Below are 21,465 nucleotides of genomic sequence, written 5' to 3'. Positions count from 1 at the left end.
CTGCTTTTCCTTTGCTGGATAGACCAGGCTGCTACCTGCATTGCTTTTGTGGGTCCCACCAAACTCTGCAATTCTATGATTCTAGCGGGGGCTGTGTTGCAACCAGCACTGCAAATCTTGCACCCTGAGCAGGCGCTGGCTGGCTGGCTGGCCTCCAATGGGGCCCCCTTTCAGCTCTGATGCCCCACAGACGGGACTGTTGCGACAACAGACCTTGCCCTGGGGGAGGAGGCTGCCTCGCCAAGGCCTTTTAGCGCAGCAGCCTTGGAGAGAGAGGCAAGGCTGTCTGGAGGGGGAGGAGGCAGACGTCCCCCTCTCCCCCCCCCCAAAAAAAAAGGAAGAAGAAGAAGAAGGGGAGTAGAGAGCCAAGCTCATTAGGCAGGCAAGCAAACAAGAGCTTCAAAAAAGTCCAGGAGGGTCCAAGGCCTGTGCTAGAGGAGGCTTAGCAAGCAGCGGTTCCGGCGGTGAGCAACAAGGACAGCTCATCCGAGAGGGATGTCCAAATTGGCCTGAACGAAGCACACATCTGCATGTGGGAGGCGTGGGCCTCAAGAGGCGAAAGAGATGGAGATGTTTTTATTTTGCATGGGGGAGACACACAGAGAGAGAGAGAGAGAGAGAGAGACAGACAGGAGGAGGAGCGAGCGAGAGGCCTAATTGGATCCCACAGGAGGCGAGGATGCTTTTCAAAGGAGGAGGAGGAGGAGAGGAGCTGGCTGTCTGCCTGCTCCTAACAGCAGCCAAGAGCAGAGACATGGAATTGGTTCCCATTCCTGTTTCACAATAGGAGAAGAATGTGAGGCAGGCGGGGAAAGGAAAAGGGGGGGGCGGAATCAGCGTGGTTTGCCAGCTTTGGATTTCAAGCACAGCACAACACGCAAAGAGGCATTGCAGGGGTTGGACTAGATGACCCTGGGGACCCTTCTGATTCTACAGTCCTTTGATTCTATCACACACACACACACACACACACACACACACACACACACAGTGTCACTTTCTGCAGGGTCAGAGCTGGAGTGGGTGGGGCCAGGGGGTGAGGGCGGAGCTTGGAGGGGATTTCAAAGGGGAGGGGAGGAGTCAGCTGGTGGAGCAGCTTTCACCAACGGAGGGCCACACAGAGTGGCTGGGGCAAGCCAGTCAGATGGACAGGGTACAAATAATGAATTATTATTATTATTAATAATTACAACTGGCAACAGGCAAATGGGCAAGGCACATAGGCCAGAGCTTCATCTCAAGAGAGTCAATGGGGGTGGAGTGTTTAAGAGTGCCGGACTAGGACTTGGGAGAGACCAGGGTTCGAATATCCGCTCAGCCACAAAAGTCACCTTGGCAGCCATTCAATATAGCTACTCTTGGGGGTACATTTCTCTCCTCCCATTTTACAGGTGGGGAACTCTGCTGCCAATCTGCTGTTACCAACAGTATAGCCATGGCCAGAGAATCTGTAAGCTGAAACCGTCAACAACACACCCCTTGTCTTTGCTGGTCCATCGGGGATCAGCATTTCACAGCACTCACATCAGAGAGCATGTGAGCCCTTTGCCCTGGCACGCAAAGAAGACAGGACTGATTTATTCAGAACAGACAAACAACAGTGGAACTCCCCTCCCACAGGAGGGCAGTGATGGCCACCAACTTGGCTTTAAAAGAGGACAAGACAAATTCGTGGAGGAGGAAAGGGCTATCAGTGGCTACTAACCATCAGTAGAGTCTCATGCTCTACTGACCAAGCTAGATTTTCTTGCTGCAGATTTAAAATCACCTTGATGTAAAAAAAATAATAATCAGCCCACCCTGCCAGCTACTGCCAAAAGATTAAAAAAGAAAAGAGAACACTGCAAAATGTAATTTTAAAAAAAGAAACTTTAGAAGCAGGTAAAGGGATGCCTTTGAAAACCCCAGGTAAACACTCTTACTTGGTGTAGCTATTCCTCTTAAATTTAATGGAACCTATTTCTAAGCAGGAAGTGCAGAGTTACACCAGAAATTGAATCTGCAGGCTTCTTGCAGGGAAACTTTCTAAAACAGATTAAAACAGTCTTGCTAGTGAAGTCCACAGGAGACCCATGTAGCCACATACACTCATAATTCATGACTCGTACAATATTGACAGCTTTGGCTCAACTCTTCCGGTTTACAAAAACTGCCCTGGCTAGTTGTTCGGAAGAGACTATGACTTGCCCTCAAGCCCAATGGGTATCTGCAAGCATGCATCAGAAAAGAGATTCTCCTCTCGCCTTTGCCATCCTAACTGTGACAGCGGCTGCATAGCTGAATGCTTTTAAAAACTATCGGAGAATCCCTGCTGAATCAGATCCAGGGGCCCCTCTGGTCCAATATCCTGTTTCCCACACTATCCGGCCAAGACGCCTCTTCTGGGAATCGAACAGGCGGAGGCGGCATCAGATCCCCGTTACATCTGGTCGTCAACGATAGATTGGTTTTGTAAATGGAGGTTCCACTCCTCTCGTGACTCATGATGACATTAAAGAAGAGCCCTAGAGGATGAGACTATGGGTCCATCCAGATTTAGCCAATCAGGAAGCTCCCAAGCAGGGCAGAAGCCCCTCCCCATCTTGACGCTCCCAAGAAACTGACAGATATACTGCCTCCCAACCTGGAGGCTTGATACGAGCCAGCATGGTAAATAATCTATTAAGGGAAACTAACTACTCCAAACAAATAAACCAATGCTGAATATTGAGAACTGTGAATAAGTAAAAATGTGCAAAATAAGGGGTGGGTGGGAAGACACAATACTGACCCACCTTACAAGGCTGATGTCAATGAACGTGCAGGAAGAACAATTATTATTAATATAATTTCCTTAAATGTATATACCTTGCCTTTCTTCTGTTGCAGAATGCAGAGTGGCATATACAGACTTCCCAGATTCGGTGGCTGGTGGCCTCATGTGCCTCCAGACCTACAGATTGATTATTAGTCTGGAAAAGAGACTTATGGAGCCAGGTCAGAGCAATGGCTTAGCCTGGACTTACTCTGACTGGCAGCAGCTCTCCGGGATCTTTTAACTGGGGGTGCAGGGTGAGGGGTGTGCTGAACCAGGAGCCAGCATCCTGCCATGCACTGAGCCACAGGACCCCTCCTCCTAAACATTTTGACACCTGGGCCTTCGAGAAAGAGCAGGCTAGCCCCTATGAAGTTTTGGGTGCTTTGGCAAACTGGAACACAAATCCTGGTGCTGTTGGACCTTGGGCCCATCTGGCTCAGTACTGCCTACACGGACTGGCAGCAAGGGATTCAGGCGAGGAACTCTTCCAGGCCTCCCCGGAGAGGCCACTGAGGTTTTGACCTGGGACGTCCTGCATGCAAAGCAGAGGCTCTATTCTGCCCTTCCCCAAAACGGTGGGGGAAAGAAGAGAGAAAAAGGAAGAGGATAGAGCCATTCCTGCGACACACCAGCCTCGCCTGGCAGCATCCCTGCGAACTGCAGAGTGCTTTTCTCTCCACGGAGCTCCCCTCCGCCAGCCTCCCGGCAAGTTTTGCATCCAAAACGCTTGGCTCAAGCAAGCTCGAGAAGAGCCAGCCTTGCGTCCGAGGGGCAGAGCCACAAAACCTCCCGAAAGGGCACATCCGCTCACTTACCTCCCAGGAGGACCCTCCTCGGGTGGAGACGAGTATGTGCAGCCCATGGCGGGTTCCGACCCTGCGCTTTCATGCCAGCTGCAGGGAGCCAGGAGGGCCGAGCCGCGCTCCGCCGCGAGACAGGCACGCACGCGAGGGGTCCCTCGCCCCCCTGAGCCCTCTCCCGGAGCTTAAAAAGCCAGCGGCCACAGCCCCCCTTTTGTTTAAGAGCGGAGCAGAGCTCTGCATACCAAGTCCCTGCAAAGAGACTGGCTCGATCCCTCTGGGATTCGTGCCGGCTGCCTTTGCGAAAGTTACCCGGAGGGTCCGGCACGAACCCAACTATACTCCCAACATCTGGCGGGAGCAGAAAGGAATGAGTGGCGGCGGGGGGGGGGAGAGAGAGAAACCCAAGAATGAAAACTCCCAGGGTCCCTTGCAACACTCCCCACCTCTCTAACCATTCAAGGGTTGAAGGGGGTGGGGGGGAAGAGAGAGAGAGAGAGAGAGAGACGTCTCACGGAGTGAAACGCCCGTTGCCCTAACAACAGGTTTACATCACAGCCCTATTTCTTAATTAAATAATTAAAAGCATCTCTGTCACTTCCCCCAGAGTTCTTGTCCCTGCAGGACCTTTTTCAGAACAAGACTCAAGGGCCGAGGAAGTGAAGGGAGGGGAGAGTGTCCTAAAAGGTTAATCCTCTCCCCCAAAACTTTCTTTAAAAATCAAAATTAAAAAGTTGTTCCCCATGGCTAGCCTGCCCCATGGGCCTCGCTGTGGGGGAAATGCAGCGCGCAGAAGCCACAGAATTAACACGCAGCATATCTTGGCACAAGCTGGTTTGTATTACCCTGCTTTTGCATCGAAGGCAAGCTGCACAGTCTGCGACAGAAGGAATGGCTGAACGCAGGCTTCCAGACCCAGAGACCCTCCGTCGCTGCCGCCCCATCTGCAGCATGCATTTAAAGCAGCATCAACAAATGATTTTAAAGAGTCATGGTTTTCCCCAAAGAATCCTGGAACATAAGAAGAGTGTGGTGCTGATTAACGCCAAGGCTGCAGGTTCGATTCTCTTACGAGACAGCTGCTTATTCCTGCATTTCAGGGGGTTGCACTAAATGCTCCTCAGGGGCCCCTCCTACTCTTATGAGTCTATGACTTGAGCAATTGTTTGGGGAGTGACGTGGGCCTAGTTTGCAAGGCAACCCTCGCCAGCCTAGGGCTCTCCGAATGTTTTGGGACTCTCGACTCCCACCAGGCTGCTGTTGGAGAAACCATTGCTTCAGTTCTTGGACTTGAACAGGCCTGGCCACCTGAGAAGCGATCTGTGAGGAGGGTCGTGGGAAAGAGGATGCAAAGAAAGGGAAGCCAGCGATCAGGGGCCAAGATTAGAGGCAGAAAAGAGATATTATTCACAGTCAAATGGAAGCCGGAATAAGTGAAATGACAGCAGACTTGGCTATAGTCAAACGAAGCAAAAGATGCATTTTCAGCAAACTCCTTTAAACTCCCCAAAAGGTCATGCCTGGTCAGACCTCTGCCTGGGGGGGGGGGGGGGGAGGGGGCAAACTGTAAGTGTGAATAAACGCTTCCTCTGTTCCATTTATTAAGAGAAGTTAATGCATTTTCCTCTAGTGAGGAGGAAGAAGAAAAGACAGCTGTTGATGTATGGAGCGCATCCGGAAAGGAGAGACTGAGGCCCACAGGCTGTGAGATAGAATCACAGAATTGGAGAGCTGAAAGGGGGCCGCCAAGGGTCATCTAGTCCAACCCCTTGCAATGCAGGAATTGCAGCTAAAAAATCCCTGGCAGGTGGCCATCAGCCTCTGTTCAAAAAACTTGGAATGAAGAGAGTCCACCACTTTCTGAGGGATTCCATTCCACTGTCAAACAGCTCTTGCAGGCAGAATCTCCTTTATTGTCATTTGAATCCATTGGTTTGGGTCCTCTCCTCCGGAGCAGCAGAAAACATGCTTGCTCCATCTTCCATGCGACAGCCCTCCAGGTATTGGAAAATGGCTCTCATGTCACCTCTCAGTCTCCTCTTTACCAGGCTAAACATGCCCAACTCCTTCAAGCGTTCCTCACAAGGCTTCGTTTCCAGACCCTTAATCCTCTTGCTTGCCCTTCTCCGCCCACGTTCCGGATAGACAACAACAGGAGACAAAATGTCTGTAAAGTAGGGGGGGATCCATCACCCTGCAAGCGACATGGGAGCATCACCCCACAGGAACAGCCAGCCAGCCCCATGGCAAAATGAGGAGATTGCCTGGGAGGAAAGGACTGCAGGGTTGGTTCCCCTTTCGGGTAATACCTTTTGCATTCTGGAGAATACTTATTCCTTCCCTCTTTCATCATTAGAATGGTAAAAGCCTCAGAACCCAGAATCCTCTTCTCACAGTGGCCAGCCAGATGCCTGTGGAAAACAAGGATCCCGCTCCTCTCCTGTGGCTTCCGGCAACTGTTTTTCAGAAGCATTCCTGGCCACAGCAACTGTGGGGGCAGAGCAGAGCCAACATGGCTAGTAGCCAACGACAGCCCTCTGCTACATGAATTTGTCCTATCCCTTTTCAAGCCATCTAGGTTGGCACCCATCGTTGCCTCCTGTGGGAGTGAGTTCCACAGGACCTTTCTTTTGCAAACTGGGACCAAGGCATTCCACCTCTCGCAGGTGCATTAACCAAACCACAGATTCCTCCCCCTGCTCTCCAGGCTATTTTGTAAACAAAATCCAATCCCTCGAGTAAGGTCCAATTGCTGACCCCAGCTGGGGGAAATGACAGCATTCTCACAGAGAGAGCCCTGGGTGGGGCACCCTCTAGGCCTCCTCCACACAATAAAGAAAAGTGGTGTGGTTAAGAGGTTGAGACTTTGAACTGGTTGCACCACCCCAGAAAACATGCTCCACGTGATCTCTGCTGCAATCCTTTGGTATCTAGATGTGCTCCTTTCTCACACAGATTTGCCCCTCTGAGCTACTTTGGAGGTGATGGTGGTTAACAAGCAATTCTCCTCAAATACTCTCCTGGGCTTAGGAAGCTGCTTACAGTGTTTTGGAAGTGCTGTACGATTGCTTTAAAACCATGACAAAGCACTTGTGCAGCACTTGCAAAACACTGTTATATCGCTCCACACAGTAAGCACCCAACAGCCCCGCAGGAGTTGCAACATCCCTAAACAGAGTCATTCTTCCCATTCTATAGATGGGGGAAACTGAGGCTGAGACAGCGGCTCGCTTAAGGTTACCTCGTATGTTTGCTGCAGTTGAGACTTTGAACTGGCGACCTGCTAACGCACCTTCCCATCAGTCAGGTGGGAGGCAAAGGCCAGGATCCATCAACCCTGCTTGCTGTTAAATGCAGACCTGCGTTTACCCCCAGCTTTAAGGAGGACACTTGCAAATGCAACGTCCACCATTAGCATGACACTGTGGAAACAACGGCACCCTTGAGGTCTTCCCCTGATGCCAACTGAGACTTTTACCTTAGCCTGGTTTGTAGACATCCTCACAGACCCCTCTCTGTCCTCCATCCAGGCCAGCGAGGGGCTTTATCAGCGTCCAAGGACACCTTACAGCCAGGCAAAAATATCTGGGCTATAAAGCAGGGCTAGAGAGGGGCTGCGGCCTGAGGAGAGATTCAGGGGCCACACAGAGATGCCTGCAGGGCCACATTCCGCCCCCAGGCCTGAGGGTCGCCACCCCTGCAGGAATAGATGCCATCTACACATAGCAGGAGCAAAGGTGGAAGGTGAACCGGGCAAAGGATTCTGCATAGAGAACCCCCCCCCCCCCCGCAGTTTGCTGCCACGGCATTTCAGAGGAGGAGAACCACAAGCCCTGCAGAATCACTGACTGATGCCAGCCAGCGGCACCTGGCAGTCTGGGTCAGCTGCCTCTGAACCTCATCGCTTCAAAGCGTGAATCGCTTTTGTGAAAAATTCCAGCTGAAAAGAAATATGCTAGTATGGTGCGGAGGAAATGTCCTGTCTGAGGCATTTTAGGGAACTCTCCCTCCCGGCTTAACTCCCCAAGCGGGGATTCGAGGCAGCTTGCCGCATTTTAAAAGCAAACATGACAGAATGCATCGTAAAACAAAGGATCTGAAAACAGTAGTTAAAATACAGTAAAAGCACGTTTAGAACTGGGAACGAAAACTCATTGAAGCCCAGAGATTTGCATTGCCTGCACTTGAGTTTCTAAAGGCCTGCCTGGAGAGAAAGGTCTTAGCCTGCTGGTGGAAGGATAACAGGGAGGGAGGGAGTCAGACCTCTCCTGGGAAGGGATGTCACACAGAAAAGGCTCTGTCTTGGGTCACCACCAGCTACCCCTCTGGTGCTGATGGGGTCAAGAGAAGGCGCTCACCAGGCAGGTTTGTGTAGGGAGACACGATCTTTCAGGTAGCCTGTGCCCAAGACACCTAGGGCTTTGCAGGACAAAATTGTTAGTTTGGACTGTGCCTGGAAACACAGACTGCTAGCCATTGAAGTTGTCTTAATGTGCTTCCTGTACCTGGGCCCAGACACCAGTCTGGCCACAGGATTTGGGGCCAGCAGAAGCTTCCAAACCCTTTCCAAAGGCTACATGTGCAACGTGATTCCAGCCCTCGCCTCTCTGAAGCTGTTGGGTGTAAGCTGCCATGGGTGAGACCCATGTACCTCGCCACCAACCCACTCACCCCGTTGGCGGCTGGATTTTCGTAAAGTCAGGGACCTCCTCTTTCTTCTTGCGGAAGAAAAACCAGTACGTCAGCAGGCCAATGATGATGGAGAAGAGGAAGACGTCCGTCATGCTGAAGGGGACCGAAGCCTCCGGGGTCTTTGCAGAGGCAGAGTCATCCTTGGATGATGCTGTCCCCATGGCAACGGGAAAACTAAAGCGAGGAGAAAGAGATAGCTGTCACATGTCACATATCGGTTTCAGGTCTTGGCAAGAAAGCAGAACTTCTGGAACCAAAGCAACCTCCTGGCTGCGGGGAGATGAGCAGGGATCAGCTCTGTAGCGGCAAGAAGCAACCTCAGAATATTGTGAAATAATAATAAAGAGCACCTCTGAGCATAGCCGGAGTTTCTTAAACAGAGTAGCTGCAGCCACCTACAGAGAGGAGCAAGGTAGTGTGATGTATATGCTACAACTTTCGAAGATTTGACTTGAGATAAGAGTTTGACAGCACGCTGTCAGCACTGCCACACCTTATAAAATTTCGCAAGGCATGTGGGAGGCTCATGAGTGCGTCAGTGAGTCTACTCCACAAGAGAGGGCAAATACTCCTTTTCTCTCACAACGGCACAAGCTTTATCCTGCCTTTCTAGATGTCAACTTCAAGGCAGCTCGTGTTATTCTTTGCTACAAAAGAGAGCATGGCGTGACAGGAGAAAGACACACAATCCAAACCGGCAGCACCGAAGAACAACTTCATAAAGAAAGCCTTATATTGAGTCAGACCACTGGCCCATTTATCCAAGTACTGTCTGCACTGACTGGCAGCAGCTCTCCAAGGTCTCTTCCAAACCCACGTGGGGAGTGAACCTGGGACCTTCGGCCTGCAAAGCAGGTGCTCTAACCACTGAGACACAGCCTTTCCCTGTTATTCTGCGTGTGGATTGTGTTTCGCTTTCACAGCAGAGAAAAGGAAATGACAGCGGCACCCACTCCATAATTTGTTTTATTCTGGATTGCTTTTTATGTTTTAATGTGTTGCAACCCGCTTTGAGGTTTCTTCTTTAAAATATAAAGCGGTATAGAAATGAAATTAGTAACGGCAAAGCGCATGGGCTTTTCGTCTCTGTTTTAGCTGGGGGTTGAATGGGATAAAGACACAGCCTGATTGCAGAGAATAAAATGATGGGTTGCCTGCGTGCAAAACCATCACCCCTCTTCTCCGTCACTGAAGTTTCCACAGTCCCTTCGCTCGCTCTCTTTCCCACCCAAGACGCCCTCTCTCTCACATCCTAAAATAAATAAAACTTCTAGCACATATGTGTCATGGACTGTCTGGATGCAGAGGAGTTGTGTGAGACAGCAGCGGGGGAACCCCCTGGGGAACCCGCAGAAGAAGGCTCAGAGACAGAGGACTGGTGGTGAGATGGGCAATGAGTAGTCAGAGGGAGAAGACTGAGAGGAAGAGGTGTCAGAAGGTGAAGAGGCAACAGGGTTTAGTGAGCAGGAAGAGGCTGTGGCAGAGAGCGGTTCAGACTCCAAGGCTGAAGCAGAGGCTGGAGAGGAGTGGGGTCCAAGAGGCAGCTGAAGAAGCCAGGAAGTCTCCCCCTCCTGCTGCAACCAGCTCCCCTCCCCGCTGGTCTCCCAGGACACACAGAGGAATGAAAAGAGCAGAGCAAAGATTTCTTGTGTGCAGACTGCATGGGAGAAAGCCTGGAGAGGAGGAGTCTGGGAGAGGGATCCTTGCAACTGCATCACCGGGGCAAGATCTGCCAGGAAGAGCTGAGCTTGAGCTCTGTGGTTCGTATCCTTGAGTAAAGATTTAACTTCACTGGCCTGGGGTGATGTTTGTTGCTGACCTATGCCTGGTGCAAGCACTGATAATATGCAAAGCTAAGCAGGGTCTGATTATGGCTGTTTCCTACATCTCAACTTTCAGAAAGACTCCAAGAAAGCTGGGACTCTGGAATCGAAGGCGTGGGAAGAACCAACAAGTTGTGTAAGGGGGAAAACCCACTTTCCTTGGCTCATCAGTGCGCACCTTTCCTGCTTGAGCTGTGGGAGGGGGGCAGCGGGGGAAGAGGCTCAAAGACCCAAAAATGTCCTCAGGTTATATAAAAGGCACAGCCCTTTACTGAGTGCATTTTTGACCTTCTGCCTCCTGAAAAGAGCTTTCCCCGAGAGGAAGAGAAGTGGGCAGGGAATTCATAGAGCATGGCGGTTAGCAGTTAAACAGGCCAGGCAGCATTGGTGACCTGACAGGTGTGTTTATAACAGTAAACGCTGAGAACACACTCCATTCTGCATTGATTCATCTGCATTTCAAGCCAACATTTGCCAATTTCAGCGGACTGGGGGCTGATGGGAGTTGTGACCCCAAATTACTTAGCCCCAGCCCACTGCAGTCCAAAACATTTGGAAGTGGTAAAATAAATAAATGGTGGCAGCCTCTGATGTGTTAAGAGGGACCGGGCCATGCAAAGGATGCTCTGATGTCACAGCATTCCAGCCAATGGCGAGCCTGAGAGGCAGGAAAGGCAAAGGGTGGGCTCCAAAAGAGTGAGAGGGAGATGAAATGGCAAAGAGGAGGGAGAAAAAGAGGCAGGTCAAAGAACAAGGTGTGAATATATATGTAAGGAAGGATTTGAAGCGGGAGTGGCTTAGAGGAATGAGCAGAATGCTGGAGGGGTTTGGTGAAGAGAGAAAGGAGGCAGAGTTCAAGAGAGGACAAGATTTGTATTCCAATCTGGTGCAAGAATGCAGTTGGATTAGATGAGGTGGTCGTGCTTCTGTGCCTTGAAAGCAAAGAATCCTTGTGGACAAGAGCCCCAATTTATATCAGGCCAGAAGCTCACCCAGTCCAGCATCCTTTGGGGAAGGTTGCAGCTGAGTGGAAGAGCACCTGCCTTGCATGCAGAAGGCCCCAAATTCAACCCCCAATTGGCATCTCCAGGTAGGGATGGAATATCCTGTGCCTGAAACCCTAGAAGGTGCCTGAGCTAGAGGAACCAATAGTTTAGTTGCGTAGAGAGGGGTAGAGAGCAGGTGCTTTGAATGCAGAAGGTCCCAAGTTCCATCACCAAGGGCATCTCCAAGTAGGGCAGGGAGGGTTCCCTGTCTGGTTTCCAGTCAGTGTAGACAATACTGGATGAGATGGACCAATACTGGACAATACTGGATGAGATGGACCAATGTTCTGACTCGAGAGCCACTAGTGGTGCAGTGGTTAGAGTGTCAGATTAGGACCTTGGGAGACCAGGGTTCAGCTCTCCACTTGACCACAAAGTTCCCTGGGTGACCTTGGGCCAGTAACTGTCTCTTAGCATAAACTACAGTGGAACCTTGGTTCCTGAACGGCTTAGTTGCCGAATAAATTGGCTCCTGAACGGTGCAAACCCGGAAGTAAATGTTCCGGTTTGCAAACGTTTTTCGGTAGCTGAATGTCCGACGCGGCTTCAGCTTGAGTACAGGAAGCTCCTGCAGACAATCGTAAACCACGCCTTGGTTTTCAAATGGTTTTGGGAGTCGACCGGACTCCCGGAACAGATTAAGTTCGAGTACCAAGGTACCACTGTTTCTCAAAGGGTCATTGTGAGGATAAAATGGGGAGGGGGAGGATGTAGACCACTTTGAGATCCTTGGAGAAGAAGGGGGGGGGATATAAATGCAATAAATCACTGGAATCAGATGGAATGGGGCAGTGTTAGAAACTCAGATATAGAAGCTAATTGCCAAATAGCACCTTAAAGCTCAGTTATGGTATGTCTAGGCGCCATTATTTCCCCCAGTGGGGCTTGTGGTTCTTGATGTCCATTTCTACGCCGTTTTATATTTTAAAGCGGGGGAAATCTTCCAGCTAAGGATTGCCACTTTGACATCTCCCGAACTGTCCAGATCGTTGTCGTAAATTGAACTCCCACTTCTCCCTGCTGGCCTGGCCTCTCAGATAAAACACCTGGACTTCTCCCTGCCGTTCTTATTAGTGAGCGTGGGCACAGGGCCAAGAATCCCCTACAAAGCTGTGATTTTCTTGGTAGCGTGTCAACAAGCAAGGATTGAGTGTGACGTGTGGGCAAAGGACTTCCTCAGTTGTGTAGAAACCAGGTGGCACCGGAGAGCTGCAGGAAGAGAAGTGGTTTGCCGTCATCTCATCCACCCCTGTTTCAGGCCGGCAACCCGGTGCTTTCCCCTATTCCAGGCCAGCTGGTAAACTTGACATCGAAACACGGGTGAGGAAAGAGGCCGGCGTGGCAACTTTTCCCGGCACAACGGCCCACACACAACCACCCCAGATCGGAAATGCCTCCTGCGGGGCGCTGAGCCCAGCCTCCCGCACACATCGTGCCAGCTCTCTGCGCTCCAAAGTCACGTTGTGCAAGCAGGGTTGATGCAACCATGGAGCAACACAATGGAGGCTTATCCGCCTGTGGCTGGGAAGGGCAGCGGAGAGTCACGTTCCTCAGGAGCCAGGTGATCAGCTGAGACTGCAGGACAAAGGACTCCAGGGCAAAAGCCACCGTGAACAGTGCCTAAAACTACGGACAACCAGTTCTGCATCATAAACATTAGGAAGAACTAGGAGGCATTTAAACAGAAGTTGGATGGCCACCTGTTAGGAATTCTGTGGCTGTGAGCCATGCACTGCAGCGGGGGTCAGACTAGATGACCCCTGGTGACCCGCCCAACTCTGCAATGTTATTATTGTTTTGCTGCCAATCTGAAAGTAGGCTCAGTGGTCTGCTCTGTATGTAGAAGGTTCAATTGCCGGCATCTCTACGGAGGGTTGCAAATATCCCCTGAAGAGCCACTGCCAGCCAAGGCAGACACTACTAAGCCAAATGGACCCAGTGGCTTAACTCAGTTTAAAGCAGCAGCATCATGCTCCTGTTTAATTCAGTCATTTGTCCAGAGGCATGAGGACTAGAACCTTAGCTTGCTTTTAGGTGACGGGCAACAGCTCAGTGGCAGAGCATCTGCTTTGGAGGCAGAAGCTCCCAGTTTCAATCCCCAATGGTATCTTCCAGGTAGGACTAGGAATGTCCCCCCTGGAGAGCTGCTGCCAGTCTGTGTAGACAACACTGGGACTGGTCGACTCAGATCAAACTTCCTGCGTCAAAAAGAGCATTAACTGTCTCTACAAAGTTTTTATCACCCAACCAAAAGAAATTAAATTAAGTGCATGACTTTTGGCCCAGTGGTTCCCAACCTTTCTGGCATGGTGACCCCCAAGTCCCAATCTGTTTGGTACAGTGGACGCTCGGGTTGCGAACGTGATCCAGTGTGAGAGCCAGTGTGGTGTAGTAGTTAAGAGCGGTGGACTCATAATCTGGGGAACCGGGTTCGCTTCCCCGCTCCTCCACATGCAGCTGCTGGGTGACCTTGGGCCAGTCACACTTCTTTGAAGTCTCTCAGCCCCACTCACCTCACAGAGTGTTTGTTGTGGGGGAGGAGGGGAAAGGAGAATGTGAGCTGCTTTGAGACTCCTTAAAGGGAGTGAAAGGCGGGATATCAAATCCAAACTCTTCATCTGTGCGGGATGCACGTTCGCAACCCACAGCATTTGCAAGTCGTGTCTGCGCACACGCGGGTTGCGATTTAGCGCTTCTGCGCATGCACAACCGCCGAAACCCGGAAGTAACCCGTTCCAGTACTTCCGGGTTTCGGCGGTCCGCAACCCGAAAAAACGCAACCTGAAGTGGCTGTAACCTGAGGTATGACTGTATATAGCAACCCATTGATTTATTGCCACAGACCTGTCTGGAAATGCAATTGGTACCAGGGACCTTCTGCATGTAGAGCATCTACCACTGGGCCAAAGGACCTCTTGTTCTCTCTTGTGACAGTAACCTCTGCCATGGCTGCCTTTGCCATCCACATCTGAAGGAAGCATTTTGGAAAATACCATGTCCCGTCCCCCGTCAGATACTTTTTTAATCGGAGGCACCCGGGATTGAACCTGGTCCCTTCTGTATGGGAGGTGGGTGCTCTACCCCTGAGCAGTGTGGCAATTCCTACATCTCACCTATATAGAAGCAAAGATAAACCACTTACCCACCAGGTAGACCAGTGCATAGAGTTGTGTACGTGTGGAATGGGACAACTGCAACTGTTGATAGGGCAGGGAACTAACTTATGCAAGATGCAGTGGGAGGAGGAGGAGGCTGGCACGCGAACGCCTAGGATTTCACCTGGCACTCTCACCTCCTACCCAGATCTGGGTGCGAGTTCCACCCAGTGGGACATGCGCTGTAACCCCAGGACACAACAGAAGCCTTTGACTCTTCCCAAACTAGTCAGCATTATTATTATTATTATTATTATTATTATTATTATTATTATTATTAGTATTATTATTATTATATTGTACCCCGTCCATCTGGCTGGGCGGCTTCCGACAAAGATTAAAAATACATTAAAATGTCACACATTAAAAACTTCCCTGAATAGGGCCCGCCTTCAGATGTCTTCTAAATGTCAGGTAGTAGGTTATCTCTTTGACATTACTGCAGAGGGAATTATTATTATTTTAAAAATTAAGAATGTCAGGCAAGTAACAGGCTAGTACCAGGAAGTGTGTAATGTTTACGCTTTACTATGTTTTTATATGTGTTGTTGTTGTTGTTGTTGTTAGTCTTTTCAGACTATAAGCCTGCTGACAGAGACATCCCAACACCTGAAGAACCACAGATTCCCCATTCCTGGGGCAGACAATACAAGCTGGATAGACCAGTGGCTTGAGTTCATAGAAGTTGCTTCCTATGTTCATTACTTAAGACGCCAGCTAAATCTGAGCCCTCATCTTTTCCTCCCCACCTGCTCCAAATTTAGAGCTGCATGGTCCTTGGGGCAGGGACCCATTTGCTTATCCAGCTACCCTTGATGACGCAGAAACTTCAACTGGTCCGAAATGCAGCAGCCACACTGGCTAGGGTCTCGTTTAGATCTCAGACAACCCCTGTTTGCAAAGAGCTGCATGGGTTGAGAGTCCATTTTCAGGCACAATTCAAGGTGCTCATATTAGCGTTTGAAGGCCTCAGGCTCCAAATGCTTGAAAGACAGCTTCTTTCCCTACAGACCGCACCCCCCCCCAAGGGGGTGACAGCAGTCATGAAATCAAAAGACGCCTGCTTCTTGGGGGAAAAGCGATGACAAACCTAGACAGCATCTTTAAAAGCAGAGACATCACCTTGCCAACAAAGGTCCATATAGTTAAAGCTATGGTTTTCCCAGTAGTGATGTACAGAAGTGAGAGCTGGACCATAAAGAAGGCTGATCGCCAAAGAATTGATGCTTTTGAATTATGGTGCTGGAGGAGACTCTTGAGAGTCCCGTGGACTGCAAGAAGATCAAACCTATCCATTCTTAAGGAAATCAGCCCTGAGTGCTCACTGGAAGGACAGACCCTGAAGCTGAGGCTCCAATACTTTGGCCACCTCATGAGAAGAGAAGACTCCCTGGAAAAGACCCTGATGTTGGGAAAGATGGAGGGCACAAGGAGAAGGGGATGACAGAGGATGAGATGGTTGGACAGTGTTCTTGAAGCTACGAACATGAGTTTGACCAAACTGCGGGAGGCAGTGGAAGACAGGAGTGCCTGGCATGCTCTGGTCCATGGGGTCATGAAGAGTCAGACACGACTAAATGACTAAACAACAACAACAATCAGCAGAGGGGGTCCTCTTGACTGTTCCTCTATCCTCAGTGGGTTTGGGAGATGGCCTTCTCTGTGGTAGCCCCCTAAGCTGTGAACTCGCAAATGCTGAGGACGTGCCTTTTTACCCTAGCTTTTGACACCTGAGGTCAGGTGTACGCTTCTTGGGTCCACTCTATTTCTGCGATTGGAAGTTGCTTTAAACAGTTTTTAATATCGTGTTTTAATTGCTGCAGCCTGCCCTGGCACCATAGGGCAAAGGTCCATCTAGCTTAACATTGTCTACACAGGCTGGCAGCAACAGCTCTCCAGGGTTCCAGGCCAAGGACATTCTCAGCCCTACCAAAAGACGCCATTGGGGATTCAACCTGTGACCTCCTGCATACACAGCAGATGCTCTGCCACCAAACCTGAAACCTGGCTGATTAAAAGTAATACCAGCCAGGTGCATCTGAAAGAGGGCAGCACCATCTGAAAAGGGCAAGGCAAAGCTTTCAAAAACACATGCCACCGAAACACTGAAAGCCACGATGTCGTCTCTGCTCACGTTGCAGGGTTGGCCACCGCAAAACCCAAACCTCTCAGGTGTTGATCCATTTTGAAGAGCACACCTTGTCTGAGAGCATGTACGGAAGCCGCCCAGCTATAATGTTTTGTGCAAAGATTAGCTGTAGAGTTAGGGTCAAGTTACATTCTCTGCCCCACGTGTCTTACATAAGAGCCATCAAACACAGGGCTCTTTTGGTCTCTTGAGGCAGGCGTGGGACACGTAATACACACGTACACACACAAGCGCAGAAATATTATCTGAGCAAATTTGCTTTTTGAGAGCTGCTCCTCTTAATCTGCCCACTACAGGTAATTTGGGTTTTATTCAGACAAGAGGCTATAGAAAGAAAAATGGGACTGAAAGAACTTCCTGAGTGTACATAATTTGGTGCAATTCACAGAATTTCATATTTGGGGTAGTTGCAGTGACCTCAGATGGGGTCGATCTGACATTTAAGCACTCAGCCTGAGATAGGAAAACATCTGCCTGACAGCCTCTTTTGGAACAATACTGAATTAGTTTTTGGAGATCCTCCCCAGCTCTTTCGCCAAGATGATTTTTTAAGTCAAAATTCAAGAAAAGCGATCCTGCTTTCTGAATTCCTTTTCTAGAGAAGATGTGGGCAACCTATTCCTCTGGACCAGAAGACACAGCTAACCAGCACGATCCCCTACCTCCTGCTCTAAACTGTATGCAAATACACACAAAGAACCATTAAAGTGTGCTTTAATCTATGGCCTTCCAGATGTTGCTGCACTACAACTCCCATCATCCCAGGCTTTTGGCCGTGCTGGCTGGGGCTGATGGGAGTTGGGTGTCCAGCAACAGTTCAGAGGACCCCGTGGTCCCCATGCCTGATTTAGAGGGAAGTGTTGTGGCTCGCTGAGAGAGCACCTGCTTTTGTAAAAGATTCCAGGTTCAATCCCCCAGCATGGGGCTGGAAGAAACCCCTGCCCGAAAGTAATGAAATACCAGTATGGCAACCCATGTCGAAAGTGTTGAATTTTTTGGGGTCTAATTTCTTTTAAAATACATTTTTGGGGGAGATTTTGCAAAAAAACGCAGCAGCTTTGCATGCGCTGTACATAGCGACGCCGCACATGCGCTATACATAGCGGTTTGCCGCTGGTGCCACTCGAGCACCGTCCAGACAGCGGCGGCATCCCTCCATTACCGCATGTAGAGAATCCTCCGTTCGCAGCTGCAGCGGTGAGCAGAGGATCCCGGCACAGTCCATACGGCACTAGAGCACCACCGCTGGCAAACTGCTATGTACAGCGCATGTGCAGCGTCGCTATGTACAGCGCATGCAAAGCTGCTGCGTTTTTTTGCAAAATCTCCCCCAAAAATGTATTTTTAAAGAAATTTGACCCCCAAAAATTCAACACTTTCGACATGGGTTGCCATACGCCCAGGTTTTCCTGGACGCTGTTTTCAACAGACAAATCCCATATATGGATGGCAGCCCTATAAAAGTGTAAAAAGAAATGTAGCTGTAGATTCCCAGGCTGTCCCTACAAGGCAATTTCCACTTTCAGAAGCAATTTGAGTGGAATTATGGGAAGAGTGCATGGAATTATGGGAACATGGCCAAGGCAAAACCCAGAGATTGTCACGGTGGTGGTGCCCAGTGCCAGTGAGGTGGGCATGGTCTGTATATTCCACCCATCGAACCTCAGGCAGACGAAGATGCCCCACCAAACCTGGGTAAATAACACCTCACATGTCCCCATAACGACTCCCGTACAGCTTTAAGAACAACATCCAGCCATAAGAAACAGGGCAGTTATATAATACCAAAGGAGGCATTTATCCATTTATCATGCCAGTTAGCAACACAATCTCAATACCAGGGTGGGGATGAGAGTCTCTTTATTCAAACAGAGTCTCAGGGAGATCAGTTACAGCTCAGCCACTCAACACAACCCTCTCCAAAATGGCTGGCAAAAGAAGCTCAGAGAAAGACTTGTCCCCAAGACTGCAAGGTTTCCTTACGGTAGCCTTTCCCAAGGGACTCTTCAGCTGTGATTCCTGCATTGCAGAAAGGTGGATTCGATTACCCTTTTGAGGTCCAGTGATAGAAACATAGATATATAAGCCAATTGCCAAATGGCACCTTAAACCTAGGTTATGGTCACCACAACAGAATGTCTAGGTGCCATCTTTCCCCCTGTGGGGATTAATAAATAATAATTATAATAATAATTATACAGTCGTACCTCAGAAGTCTGTTTGACTTCCAAAACGTTCAGGAGCCAAGGCGCAGCTTCCAATTGGCTGCAGGAAACTCCTGCAGCCAATCAGAAGCTGCAACGGATGTTCGGGTTCCAAAGAACGTTCGCAAACCGGAACAATCACCTCCAGGTCTGTGGTGTTCAGGAACCAAAACGTTCGTCTCGCAAAGCATTTGACTTCCGAGTTACGAATGTAATATCATTTCTATATTGCTTTATATTTTAAAGAAGAAATCTCCAAGTGGTTTACATCACATCAAAACATCAAATAAAACAATCCAGAATAAAACAAATACAAGCTTCAGGGAAAATATTTCAGATCCTTCTCTAAGTGACATTTTGCTTTCCTCATATTTATTTACCTACTTAATCTATAGAGCTGCCCCATAGCATACTCTAGCAAGCCAGCGGGGTGTAGTGGTTAGAGTGCCAGACTAGGACCTGGGAGATCAGGGTTCGAATCCCCACTCAGCCATGAAGCTCACTGGGTGACCTTGGAGTCACTCACAGCCTCCTAACCGACCTCAAAGGGTCGTTGTAGGATTAGCCAAGCAGGAGAATGATCCATGTACTCCTTGGAGAAAAAGGTGGAATATAAATGCAATAAATAAGCTCTTCTGTTTACCTGGTTAAGAGAGCTGGAGAGGCCAGCCAGATGGAGAGATGTCAGTCACCAACCTGCCACCCAGAGATCTCCATGTGGTCGCAATTGGACCCACACCAATCACTAAATGTGCCCACTGCCTAGGGCATTTTGATGCTGTTACAACCCTATAGTGTATGAAGCCTGCGGTCTCCTGATATTTTTGTCCACAATTTGCCTTCAGCACCCAGCAAGTAAAAGTTATGCTGTACAGTTGATTATTTATCAAATGCTTGAGGAACTTGGTCTCCAATATATCTAAGGGTTGATTACTGAATTTCTTAGATATCCAAATAATCTGACTATTCCCAAATACTGCCAGGACGGCCGCTGACACCTCCACCATTTGGTGTAACATGCCTGGGGATCCTCGGATCTTTACTGTTTTTCACACACCAGCAACACATCCTGTAGAATTCTACCCTTTAAATTTTATCTGCACAATCAGAATGAAATTCAGGAACCAAAAAAATCATATTGAAAAATATGGCTTTTGAGGCGTCTGGCCCAAAAATGGCAACTAGGCATTCCGTTTTGGTGACTGCTGCCCAGCTTATATATCTGAGTGTCTAACACATGGTTTGTGCATGGCTAAAATGGGGCCACTCTTTAAACCAGGAGGTGGGTATTTTCATGCAAATGCTCCCAGCGCCCTTAAACTACAGCTCCCAGAATTCGGGGGGGGGGGGAGCCATAACCGTTTCAAGTGGCATCAAAGCACTGTGAATACATGGGGTGACTGTGGCTCTAAACCAGGCATAGGTGAACTCGGCCCTCCAGATGTTTTGTGACTACAACTCCCATCATCCCTAGCTAACAGGACCAGTTGTCAGGGATGATGGGAGTTGTAGTCACAAAACATCTGGAGGGCCGAGTTCACCTATGCCTGCCCTAAACCTTCTCCATTGGAAGAACTTCATAGCAGGGAAAGAGAAATATTATGCAATGCAAAAGTTTAATGATACAAATTGATTGGAGTGTGGGAGGGAGATTCTCAAAGCACCTGACCAACCAGAGACCAGGAACGAACCCCATTCCAGGGCCAGGTTCAGTGCATTCTGGGGCACATGCCAAGCTTGGCTTGCGCAGAGAGAAGACACCACCCTGCCAAGTCATGGCAAAGGTTATCCCAAAGGCCAGTGCCAGACCAGGACTGCCCAAACAGCTTAGGCTTGCTGGGAGGCCTAATGGAAGCAATGATGCCCTTGAGCCAACAGGTGGCGCCGTCCCTTTAAATCCAACGGCCTGGCAAGGAGCCAGACCCTAAGCGAAAACCTGAGGTTGTTCCTTCCTCAAGTGTTGGAAAGGAACAAGCAAAGTCGAGGGCCTTATGCAACGAGAGAGAAATAACTCCCAAGAATCACAGGGAGGAACATGCAGCTTTAACAAACAAACGTGCTCAGGAAGCTTGGACCCAAAGCAGGTCCGCGCAACCAAGGCTGGAAAACAGAACATTCTGAACAACAACAAGCAACACGCCGGCCAATAATCTACTGGCAATGTTTTTATAACACTGCACTGTTTCAAAATTCATAAACAGAAGACATATAATATGTGTGTGGAGTCACAAACTAATTATCAAACAAATGTTCCATGAACAGGAATGGTTGGAGTGGTAAGCCACTGTCAAAGATCACTGAAATGGAGGCAGATGTTGGGTGTTCATCAGCTTACTACACTTTTAAGCAGGCTTCCTCAACCTTGGCCCTCCAGATGTTTTTGGCCTACAACTCCCATGATCCCTAGCAAGCAGGACAAGCGGTCAGGGATGATGGGAATTGTAGTCTCAAAACATCTGGAGGGCAGAGTCTGAGGAAGTCTGCTTTTAAGTGATTGCTGATCCATGGCCATTTGACGTACCTTTGGGGACAATTAATTTCTTCATTATCAGACAGAACTGTTCTGTCTGCTGCTGTGCTTGGAGCACCCTATTGCGACGTTTGGAGCACCCACCATCTCATGTTTGTTGGATATTGACTGTGGAAAGGCATTCTGCCTCCATTTCAGACCAGGGCTGGCAGGTCAACACAAACCTAGAACTGACTACAGTCATACCTCGGGATAAATACACTTCAGGATAAGTATTTTCGGGTCGCGCTCCGCGGTGACCCGGAAGTAACGGAGCACGTTACTTCCGG

General features: G+C 49.4%; 1 protein-coding gene across 4 annotated transcripts in view; it reads right to left on the bottom strand.

Annotated features, from left to right (window-relative positions):
- Nucleotides 1-21,465, bottom strand: part of POR (cytochrome p450 oxidoreductase) — a 47,708-nt gene that overhangs the window by 19,141 nt on the left and 7,102 nt on the right. For 3 of the 4 annotated variants that reach the window (XM_083479280.1, XM_083479278.1, XM_083479279.1), the window contains exon 2: nt 8,269-8,463. In XM_083479280.1, coding sequence (XP_083335406.1) covers nt 8,269-8,450 — 182 coding nt within the window. In that variant the 5' untranslated portion in view covers nt 8,451-8,463. Of the gene's footprint in view, nt 1-3,612; nt 3,869-8,268; nt 8,464-21,465 lie in introns of those variants that run through there. The other variant, XM_083479281.1, reaches the window with a different exon arrangement.

This window comes from Podarcis liolepis (assembly GCF_965112155.1).
Source record: "Podarcis liolepis genome assembly, chromosome: 16".
Taxonomy (NCBI): domain Eukaryota; kingdom Metazoa; phylum Chordata; class Lepidosauria; order Squamata; family Lacertidae; genus Podarcis; species Podarcis liolepis.
The sequence above is the reverse complement of the archived record's forward strand: the minus strand, read 5'-3'. Positions and strand labels throughout refer to the sequence as shown.